At 45.7% G+C, this 12,266-nt stretch overlaps 1 protein-coding gene across 2 annotated transcripts in view; it reads right to left on the reverse strand.

Annotated features, from left to right (window-relative positions):
* Positions 1–12,266, reverse strand: part of PolZ1 (DNA polymerase zeta catalytic subunit) — a 164,189-nt gene that overhangs the window by 23,717 nt on the left and 128,206 nt on the right. For both annotated transcript variants that reach the window (XM_055066363.1, XM_055066362.2), the window contains 2 exons: positions 12,002–12,081; positions 798–864 (listed from right to left, as the gene is read on the reverse strand). In XM_055066363.1, coding sequence (XP_054922338.1) covers positions 798–864; positions 12,002–12,081 — 147 coding nt within the window. The remainder of the gene's footprint in view (positions 1–797; positions 865–12,001; positions 12,082–12,266) is intronic.

Raw genomic sequence — 12,266 nt, forward strand, 5'->3', positions numbered from 1 at the left:
GCCGCTGAGACCGCCGCACGCCGTCCCCCTGCTGCACTCAGCCTTTGTGAGCGACTGACCGCCCCAGGGCCCGAGCGCGTATCCGCACTGGGTGAGCTGAACTCTAATCAGCCTCTTTTGTGGTTCTAACATTGTGCGGTTTATTTCGCCCCAGATGTGCAGAACGCTCCGCCGCTGTGGTTTTGTTTTGTATTTCTGTTTGTGTTTACTGTTGTTGTCCAGTTGGTACTTGTACTCTAAGGTGAATAAACACCTTAGGTCGAGACTCACCCTGTCCCCCCTGGCCTGAACCCGCTGTGGTCGCAACTTACTGCGAACCGCGGGTTAGGGGTCACAGCTCTGACTGTTAGGGCTGCTGCGAAAGTGCGAGCGAGCGACTGCCGCTCCGCCGGCGCTGTGCAATCCAGAGAAGGGTCAGGTTCGCATGCGCGAACTTGAGTAATACCCCTATAAAGTATCCACAGAAAGGCAGGCTTCTCTTGTCAAATTTTGTGCAATGCATGTAGTTAACGCAATTACCACGGATTGATTTAGGTGTGACACTATAAATATGGGCGATCAGCATCTCGTGCTGCAATGCTTCGCATTACGTAGATGTCAACTACAGTTGAGTCTGCAAATTTTTTCGTTACTTCAGGTCATATGTTTTCCTGATATGTTTTTTCTCATGTTTTCTTTTTCCAAAACGTATCAATGAGGTTCTACTGTATGTTATTAAATAATTAAACTTAAACACTGCGTCGTAGAAGGCCAGTTTCAAGACAAAGAGTCACACTAAGTGCCCCTTGGCTACTCACCTTGTTTGTGCATTGGGACATAGCTTTTTTGACCATGATCCGTGTGCCAAGTACTTCGTCCAGCATCCTGCAAGCAGCCCAGAGGTTTGTTCATTTACTCAGATCACTATAATGGCCCAGAGAACATTACTGTAAAAATCAAATCACCACACAAAAACAACAATGAAGAATTTTCAAAGTGTGATTGACAATGGCAAAAGCTTCATGCCAATAAGGAACACAAGAACTAAAATTTGTAAGTTAAGCATCAGACGTGGAACTGCTAACAAGCTTCTTTGTGTCATGACTGCACATCATATTAAGGTGGCATTAAAAGAAGCTTTTGCCAGGAGTTCCTATCTAAATATGCAGGAATGGAGAGCTCACCTGTTACCTTTGAAATAGAAAGTTAAAGCCTGCTGACTATTGCCTGCATAATTTTTATTCAGGTTTTATTCTGTAACATCCCCCATGACATTGTTCAACAATTACCAGCCACAATCCTCATCTTTGGGTGCTTGCAGTGTCCTCCTTATCAGAGCAGAAGCTCTCTCACCTACTGATATGCTAATGATTGGGAAGGAGTGAGCGCAGTCGGTGATTGCAAGATAAGAGATCAAGTGGCAAGCCCTTGACGATCACTTCTTGGTGCACAAGTGTTTACTCACTGCATTTCCAAACAACCCGCAATCACCGGAAATTATGGATTTTAGCTTATCACTGCATCACCTGTCACATCACAGCAACGATGCTTGTTCTTCGAAACACAACGAAAGATGTGCAAGTACTCAACAGTTACACGCAATCAAGAGGACGGGTGAAAATTTTCTGGTCAGGTAAAAGCAAGTTGGGTTCACAAGTTGGCTCACTGACAAAGTCAACATAAACATTTGAAGTTCTATACAGAAACTCAAACAGTTCTTTGGCTTGAGAAGGTTCTTTTGTCCAGTTTACATGAAATTTAGCTGTGTAAATAAACATACAAATATGTGCAAGTAATTTTTGTGTTGATCGTCTTCAAACAGTTCAAGCCACTGCCCACAATCCTCAGAGTATACACATCTTGCTCACAGCATGCGCACATATGCACATGAGCGCAGCAAGTGAGAGTTCAACATGAATTGCCAATTCATCCCGAAGGCCGAACCACCCACGCCTGTAAATTTATATTAACAGTCCTAATGCATCACCAATGCGTCACAGCGTATTGTCGATGCACCACAGCGCTAAACATAAGTCGCTAAAGCATTGTTTCACTTGCCTTGAAATGCCAACAATGTAATTTCATTCACAGAAATATGCCGACATAGTGTTGCCTACTAATGAACTGAGCAAATGCCCCATTGCGCTGGCAGACAATTGACTGCATCACTGTGCTTGCAGTAAATCTCCAAATGCATCACATTCGAAAATCACCGAGTCGCACAGGCCTATCACTCAACTAGGGTTACAAGTGAGCCTTGTTGTTACAGTCATCGAGAAAACAAATCTCTGAGCATCTGCTGAGGCTAGCCATTAAAGCTTTACCACACTATGCTGTTCACACATGCTAGTAAAGACTGGAAACCCAAGTACAAGGCTTCAGCCTGACGACGTGGATACACAGTTATACCTCAATGTAACGAACTTCAATGCAACGAAATTCTCAATATAATGATAACGTCTTGTCCATGTACATTCTGTCCATGTACTTAGAACTCCAATGCAACAAAGTGTGTTTATGCACGATTTCAAAAAACCTCTTTAAACCGTACCCGCTTAAACAGTAGTTTCGCTTTAAAAGTAGTAAAGTCGAATCCCCGATTCAGCGGCCATTGAACATAATGCGTTTTGTATCCGCATAAACCGTACCAGCTTATTGCGTACGTGTCGGTTAACACGTAGCGTTTCCACTTTTTGTCAGGCAAACACGGTGGTGCGTCGTCTCCATCGGGCGGCCCGGCAGAACAACAAGCCTTAGAGATCGGAACAACGGCCTCCAAGCGCCCTGTGCGTTTGCGCATGAAGCCACATCAACATCAACATCATTTCGGTGCCGTGCCAGACAGCGTTGTCATGGCGTTGCGGCGTCGTGCAAGCAAGGACTCGCGTCATGCCGAAGCTCGGATAAAGAAGATGCCGAGTACTCAGCATAGAAGACTAATTAGACATTGTTCGTGCTGTCGAACGTGACACGAAGAAGTCAGCGCTGGCATGCGACAGGGATCTGCTGTTGACTACAATGTGTGGCATTTGGAATGTGAAGAAGTTGATTGTCAGCGCTGCTGCGACCGCGAAGAGATGTCGGCTATGAGGTTCGACTTTTCGCCATTGTTGCCTCTGTTGTGGCCAAAGTGTCGACTAGCGACAGTGATGAGGACGACACGGAAAGCGACAGCATGGACGATTCAGGCCCGACAGTGGCAGAAGCTACGCGTTACGTCAGCCTCATGAATGCAATTATCGCCACGAGAACAGCAACCCGCAATGAAAAAGGCGCCCCGTGACTTCAGCAGCACTATCGCACGCGTGCACGGAGAATACGTAACGCCAACAAGGAATCTGCCACGCGAGTGTTTGCTGAGAAGAGGGAGCTAGCTGAAAAGTTGGCACGCAGCTTCAGTAAGTTTGAGGCCGCTGTCGTCGTTGCTAGGCTGCCGCGGCATCAAATGAAAATAACACTTTTGTCATGCGAAGTGAATAAATATTGCATGTTTTTTACCCATTCATCGCACTCTCTCCGAGTTCCGTGTTCCGTTTTCGACAGGTAAGTGGGCGATCTCGGGCTATTTCGGTTAAACAGTACTACGATTTAGTACGTACTTTTTCCAAGCTCCGGCCAACTACGGCTTAATGAGGTTTCACTGTATACCGTATTTACTCGCATAATGATCGCACTATTTTGTCCAAAAATTGACGCAAATTCAGGGGTGCGATCATTACGCGGGTTAAATTTCCCACGAAAAGAAACATTTTCTTTTTTCATCCTGCATTTGCTGCACGATGACAAGCAGGCGGCTGCCGCTGTCAGTGCAGGACACCAAAACAAAAATGGCGGTCCGCGGAGCAAGCTGAATGCGCCGAACGCGATTATTTTTCTTCTCGCGAGTACATTACACGCATTGAAACAGTTTCTTCCGTATCAGTAATGAATAATATTGTACCGGCAAGTTTGCGACAATAACTTACCCATGTCCACTTTGAGGGGGCAGAAGCAGAGATGGGCGCGCTTAGCTGCCAGTGACATAGAAACACATGGCAGGCATGCTGCGGAAACTGTGGCATTTGTCTTCACTGCTATCCTAATACGACACGTTTCCGCTAAGGGTGGGCGAATACCTTAGCTGCATTACAAGTGTAAGCTTATGAATAGGGTACACTTCTAACGTATCAGTGTAAACGTGGCCACTAACGTTGCCGCTCGCAATTTGTTGCGTGCCCACGAGTGCAGATGAGAAAAATCGAAAGGCACCAATTATGTTGTTGTTGTTGACCAAAACCCTTACGAAGCCTACAAATAATAAAGCCGAGGCAAGTTTGGATGTAGCTTCTTTTCTTCATGGAAGTGAGGAAAGTGATGAAAGGAATGAAATAGGGCATCTGCTTAAGAATGATGGGTGTGTGCAGACCGCTTGGTATGTCTTCAAGAGTTCTTTGTGTAGCATTCGACAGATGGTAAGCGCGATCACCATTAGCTAAACTTGGCACACGACATATCGCTGCGACAAGTTCGGGGTGCGATCATTACACAGGAAAGAAAAAAATTGAATTCTGACGACAAAATTCAGGGGTGTGATCATTACGCAAGTGCGATCATTGTGCGAGTAAATACGGTAATGTAATTTCACTGCCACCATCAAGGGATACCGAGACAATAAATGGATACTTCTGCAGACGCAGGTGGTCGAATCGTTTAATTATAAGTGGCTGATTGCGAACACATCTCTCGAATTGCGCACTGCGTGACTGAGACCTACCACCGAAGTGGAGCAGCGTCATGTTTCGTGTCAAGTCCAAATACAATGAGACCCTATCATGCTATGTGCACTGTATGCTCTGGGTGCAAGTGACAGGCTGTGAGGGTGAGCCAAGAAGGATAGGAAAGCTTGATAAGCACTACCCTAGCAAGGTGAAAGAGGGGGAGGGGAGCGTGCAGTAACACAATCAAGTGCACACAAGGAGAGGGGAAGGGAGTGGAGGGCAAGTTGTCGCACATCTCTTTCTCTAGTGCTGCCATGGCTCTGCATGGCTGTCAGTATGGCTGAGCACATACTCATCCAGCGCGCCTTGTTTCAGAGGTGATCTGCTGCCTGTGCAGAGAGTTGGCATGCCGACATAGCATGGCATCATGTGCGCTGTCTTTCAGGGCGTTTAGTACTGGAGGTTGCATAATCTCTTGTTTCTGGAGAGGCGTTGAAGTGAGAGACGGACGAAGCATTCACTCCCCACTGCCGGCACTTTTCACGATAACGTCGTTCCACTGCGGGAGACACTATCAGCCACAGGGGTGGAGAGGATGCAAAAGCATGGCTGGCTTTGCTTTGTACTGCTGATATGAAGATATTGTCGATATGGCATGAAAACGTATCTTTCATCACCGACTTTCAAATCCAATAACATTATCCTTCTTTTTCTCATTCAAATTTGCTTTTTCCAATTGCCCTATAATTCGGGAAGTTTTTCAACCCCTTGCATTGCAAGAAACATTCACCCACGACTGCACTTATTTGCATAAAAGGTTGAATTTCAATACAGCTAAATTTCGATATAACGAAGCAAACTGTCGATTTTACTGACTTCGTTACATCAACGTTTAGCTGTACTAAACTTTTCCTCGAATATTACCATCTGCAAGCTTTTGTGGTTGACTGTACACACTACCATACACCAGAGTTGCAGAGTGGCAACTCCGGAGTTGAAGTGATTCCGGAATAATTCCACTTATTTGAACACTCGGAATAGAATAGGAATGGAATGGGCACATCGTTCTGGGGTGCTAAATTTTGGTTCTCAGTGAGGCACCCAAATTGGCAAGTTTGCCCTTTACACTGAACTAGACTTATCCAATATATTGTATTTCTCCTACCAATTTTTTCAGCACCTACCTATCGGTGACTACTTCTGCGGTGGTAATTATAAACACCATATACGGCACATTCTACACTTCTGAAGACATGGAAACCTTTCTGTGTTACAAGAATGAAGTGCCTTTACAACAGCAACTTCTGGTTGTCAAGAAATATGATTCGCTTTAGCAAGAGCACACATGACCTACGACACAAGGATGGAGGCCAAAAACGATGTCGCTAATGGTTGTACCCTGCACGAGTTGACAGAGATTTAGAATGTATGCCACGTTTTTCAGCACAACTGTAGAGTGTTAAGAAGGAGCGATAAAAGTAAATGAGGGAGGTGTCCTGCAAAAGCCGGTGCCCGTTAATATGCCAGTAGTTGTGAAACAAAAAAAGATCATCCTGGAAAACATATCAATGCATTCTGCTTTTATGCTGGTTCTCAAAGTTACATTATACAGTACACTTCCATTAATTAGACTCCGGTTGATTAAATTTTTCTGTTAATTCGATCACGACCAAAGGTGCCAGTGGGCGCCCTTCCATTAATTAGACTCCGGCTGATTAAATTTTTCTGTTAATTCGATCACGACCAAAGGTGCCAGTGGGCGCCCATACATTTCTATGGGCCCAAACTTCCGTTATTTCGATCTTATAATTGACCTTAGGTGGATAACTCGAACTTGGCTGGTCAGCTTCACCGCAATACAGACATGTGGTGAACCATATCAGGAATGGAAAGAGGCCACTGCCACCAGACATGGTTCATGTTCCTTAATTATACACGCGTGCACGTGTTGCCTCCGGTCACAGCACGCGCACCTAGACACTAAATAAGCATACTGGCAGCCGTTCAGTTATGTTCCTGACGTTTCTGTGGCGATTTGAGCCCTCCTTTTGCCCACCATGCGTGTCTAGTATATGAGACCATTAACAGGGCTAAGCTTTAATTATATGCACACGCATGCGCCTTGCACTTAGAATCGGAGAAAACGCACCCGTGTTTTGGGAAAGCTGGCGAAAAGGAAGGCAGTAAGATGAAAAACTGCAGAAGTCAAGGGGACGCTTGGGGTTAACAAAACAGCGGGGGTCTATCTAAAACTCTGAAGGCCTACGAGTAAACTTGTTAAGCATCTCAGTGCTAGTACTGTGACTAGCATGTGCATGTGTATATTGAGGAAGACGTGCTAGGTCCTGTAACAGCGGCACTTTTCTGCGCATTACGTGCTTCACTCCACAATATGGTTTTATTGTGGCAAAGCTACCTTTAAAAGCAAATACTGCCAAGTGAATCAATGGCACGTTTCGGCACTTTTTCTCTCTTTTGTTAAATTCGACCTGCCAGATAATTCAACTAGGTTTCTCGGTCCTATCAGGGTCAAATAAATGGTAACTGACAGTAATACAGTAAAAGCTTGTTAATTCACTACTCGTTAATTCGAAATTTCGGATAATTCGAAGTAGTCGCCGCGGTCCGTCCAACAATGTATTGAAAGCAATATGTAGCACATCCCGCTAATTCACACTGAAATCCGCACCGCCACCGATAATTCGAACTCCGCATCATCATGGATGGGGAGTGCTAACGCGCGGGAGCACGCTGGCGTCGCCGCGCGCCGTGTTCTTTGTGTACGAGCGTGCGAGGGTGAGCCGGCGAACGCGGCTCAATCTCGCATGCGCGAGAGGAGAAGGTGGGGCGGAGCGCGCCCTCTCTTGTCGTGCGTGAGGCAGGGGGGTGAGGCGAGGGAGGGACGGGGGGACGATCTTCGGCGGCTGCTGCTTACGGCCGCGGCCATGCAGGCGCCGCATCTTGAAAGCGATCTGCGACGTGGCCAAGTGCGCGCCCGCGTGGGCCTCATCTTCAAAGCGATCTGCGATGTTTGCAGAGTGCGCGTAGTGCCGGTAGCTTCATATGCAATGTGCTTTCTACGTTCCGTTCGCATTGAAGCGAGAGCTGTACGGACGTCAATTCGCTCGCTGCTACTGTTGCGTGTAGTCACTCCAGCGTTTTTCAGCGAGTTTCCGCGGTCTTCGAGCGAGATGCGTTCATGCTTACCTGTGCGCGCGTGACACCGTGCTTGTTAATTTATTTAGTAAGCAAATGCTTACAAGTTTACACGGCCGATAAAACTATTATCCTTACTTCGTATAGCTATCTACTAATTTTCTATCGCAATCAACACTGCGCTTTTCATGCGAGACTGCAACATTTTTTTTTTCTCCACCCCAGTCAGCGTGACGAACGCACGGATGGAGCAAGAGCCATTTCGACGTCGGGCGCGTCGGACCGCGCTGGCCGCGTCCGGTTACGTTGGCTGCGCCAGTGCATCGAAGCATAGACGTTGTTCACGCCAACGTGACGTAGCGTGTGCGCGCGTGCTCACGCCACGTCAGTATATACGCGCCTTAACCGAGCGATTTTTTTCTATGACTTTCATTAGTTTGAATTTTGCATAATTTGAATTTTCATAGCATCCCCATGGAATTCGAATTAATGAGCTTTTACGGTATGGCTGAACACATGGCATACACAGTGGTGCCAAATTCTTTTCTGCTTTGCCTTATGCGATTAAGTTTCGAACGAATCAGGGATTTTCCTAAATGGTACATCTTATTTAGAATGCAAGCCTAGCTTGTGTCTCGGCACGTGATGTGTTCATGATGTGGCTAAAGTGAAGCTAACTTCAGCAGTCACACGCTGGCAGTTGTGCGCTGTAGTATGTGAAACATTGGTGCACCATTAGGTCAAAAATTGTTGTCAGGTTTGGTTTAATCCTAAATTGCAGAAAAACCGCGTAAACACGACGAGGAGTAATTTATTATAAGGGCACTGATTACTACAGACAATTCTTGAAATTACGATTTTGATGAAGCAAAGAGAGTGAGCTTCTGCTCCATCTCTTCACTTTTTTCGATGTATGGACAAAGGCACCTCGGAAAAGGGACCGCAATTGAGGCTGTAACCACAAATTCACATGTGTTTCCAAGATTTTTTATCACGAGAACCGAATGTATTTTGGAACCACATCACATATTCGTGACTTCTAACCCGCGCAGCTAGCATGTTTGATGGTGCTATTCGGTAAGCAAGGCAATAAAGCTTATGTAATAATGTTTTTTGTATTTCTTGATCTAGTCCTATGACACATGTAGCTGTCTTGAGTACACGTCTGTATATGTGTTTATGAAATAAGGTTTTTCATGTATGGGTACTGTCTTGACCGTGCAAGTTAAGGACCGCAGAAGGAATGAAGGAACGAAAACTGTTGGCATAACATTAAGAGACGGGAAGAGAGTGGTGTGGATCAGAGAGCAAACGGGGACAGCCATTATGCTAGTTGGCATTAAGAGAAAAAAATAGAGCTGGGCACCCCATGTAATGCGTAGGGTAGATAACCGGCGGACCATTGGAGCTACAGAATAGGTGCCAAGGGAAGGGAAGCACAGTTGAGGATGGAAGGAACTTGGTTGGAGTGATGAAATTATGGAACCGCGAACTCACTCTCCTACCCCTCTTTCCCTCTGCTCACGCAAGAAGGCAGCACTCATGCGTGAAGCCACCTCAGCCACCATCTTTCCTTCTCACCCTCACACACTTTCACTCGCGCCTAAAGCCCAAAGTGCGCAACGCACGATAGGATCTTATCGCACTTGGACTTTATACATAACATGATGCAGCTTCACTTCAGCAGTCGCTCTTGTCGTGCCACGCGTGATTTGAGAGGTGCGTTTGCAAGCTGCTCATTGTAATTCAATCATTTGACCATCTGCATCCACAGACATTTCCATTTATTGTATCAGCATTCCTTCACTGTGGAAGCGAAATTTCTTTATACTGAAATTGCACACAAACACACTTCGTTATGTTGAGGTTCTAATTACATGGTGTTCTATGGACAAGAGGTTATGAAAAGGTAAATATTTCATTATATCAAGAATTTCATTATATTGAGGTTTGTTATATCGAGGTTTAACTGTATATAGCAGTGGCCATATGCCATTCTTACGGCAAGAAATCGCCCCACCAAGAAAAGTGGGGATAGGCAACAACTTGAATAGCGGAAAAACTGTTCATGGCCACCATGTCTGTTCCAATGTGCATGTTAGGTTTGAAAAAACAAGCAAGACGCTATACAGCGTCCGAAACTTCAGTCACCATTTTATACTGGTCACACAGGAGAGAAGTGTGGGGTTTGGCTTGGCGCCAGCGCGTTCGCTCGCAGCCACCTGAAAAGCAAGGCTGCCCCATCACCTAAGCAATCTGCAGGCGTCGGGGTGGAAGGTATTGAATTTAAACAACAGCCCACGGAAGAAACAGCAGTTCGATCCAAGCTTAATTGGAGAGGCTTGACTCGGTCCACTGCGGAGATAATGCAGCTGGTCCAAGCCATGCCACTTTCGCTGGTGCGGTAAAACAGCATCCGAGGACTTAGTTCCGTTTTTGAAAGCCCAAGAACCCTATCGGCACAGAGTGGGCACACATTTCTCGTATTTTGCTAAAATTTAGCAGAATGTAGCAGGGGTTGCCTCCCGGCGCAATTAGGCACAAATGGCGCAACGGTAGCATCCCTGCTTACGCTTTACTCTCAACTTTATTTTTTGTTGATAACATATTGAACACGAACAGCCACTGCATATTTCCTTAGAAAAGCAAGCCCTCGTCCACGTTGCTACTGACTACTGTTGAAGTGAGCTACTGCACATGTATTTTCCATCATATTTGCACAGAACCACATCTAAACAGCATTCACTACATTAATAGATGAAACAGCATCAAAGTAGAAAGGTGTATAAATGGACAACATGGTCGAAAGTGCTTTTAAACACACGCAGAACTACGTCTCATATACCACAGTAGCTTGTGGCACCAATTTTTAAGTTTATAATAGTGGCCTGCATAGCGATATGATTAAAGCAGCTTCCCGAAAAGCATCAAGAAAGAACTGCTTTGAGCACGACAAGAGTTACTCGTGGCAGTTCGTGAGCACAAATTGAAGGCAACTTGAAGAGTGGTTAGGGGAGCTAGCCGTTCAGAGCAGGGATGCTGTTCTCGGCTTCAGTTAGTTAACATTCCGGTTAATTTGTGGATCGCAGTTTTGCAATCTTCGTAATTGCGAAATGCTGGAAGGTGGAGGCATTTAATTGCGGCAATCACTTTTGTGGATTGGTACCGGGCCATAACTGCATGATTGGCCTAATTGTGAGAAACACATGTTTCCATATTACTGCATCGAGGTGCACCAAACGAAATGCATTTTTCTTGCCCTGAAAGTGCACATCAAAGCTCTGGAAGCAGACACGGCAGTAGTTGCACCAATGATGAGCATGTCAATCTGTGCGGGCTGCGTTGACTCAGGCACGCTGCACCTCAGCACACAGAATAGGCGATGACAGGACGGAAGCACGTATTCAGCTGTTCATAGCACTTGTGCACAACGTATGTGAACGTGAAGCATACAAAAACAAACTAAAACAAACCTTTAGCCACAGCCCCAAATCTAGGTCAAGTGACGCTTTCGTGAAGCAGTTAATCAAATGCTATAAATCTGCACATTTAATTCCTGGGTCTTTGGCATAAAGGAAAATGGCACGTGCTCAAATGCTCTTGCACACTCTTTCTACAATATGTAACGTGCGGCAATCGTCCTAAAGAATCAGCCAGCGTTAGCACAATGAAAGTGTACGTGCAATAGTGGCCTAATGGTCAGAGCACCAGGCTTCTGTGGATTGAACCTCGGTCCCAATCCCACCATCACGCACCTAATTCGGTTTTCTTTTTTAATGTGAATTTCCACTCTCCGGAATGGAGTGGGAATGGAATGGAAGGCCCCACACTGCTGTACACCTTAGGCACAGCAATATAAGCAGCACCGGACACGAGATCAGATAGGGACAAACGGGCAAGCATGTGTGTCGGTCACTTTTTGACCTGGTGTTTGTACCACTACGCCTGACCTTTCTTTACCCCACAATTTACTGCGGCTTCAACAATGAAGTGTCAATTTTTTTCAATGTTCCCTTTCTCCACAATTATTTGTGGGATGCATATCGACGTGCGCCAATAAAAATTAGATTTTTTTTCTGCTCAGTTGATGAGTAACAGTGCAGTGAGCATCAGAACTGTGCACAGAGCCAAGTGAAATCAGAGGGAGTACAACAGCTTCGGTAACTCACTGCGATAGCAGGCCTCTGCGGATGGAGGGTTTCACAAACGCCACGCCGGCTGGAGACACCGTGATGTGGTCACGCAGGCTCTGCAATGCGGAGACACAGCCCTCATCAACCACGTGGCTTCGCTAAAGAAACATATTTTCACAAACACAATGCGACAATATGGCAAATCAGTTCTGCCAAAATCCATAAGAGGGAGGAAGGTTTATTTGTTAAATTTGTCATTGACCTTGTGGAATTACAGAGACATGATTTATCATTTTCCTTC

The sequence above is a fragment of the Dermacentor andersoni genome, chromosome 6 (genome assembly GCF_023375885.2).
Source record: "Dermacentor andersoni chromosome 6, qqDerAnde1_hic_scaffold, whole genome shotgun sequence".
Taxonomy (NCBI): Eukaryota; Metazoa; Arthropoda; class Arachnida; order Ixodida; family Ixodidae; genus Dermacentor; species Dermacentor andersoni.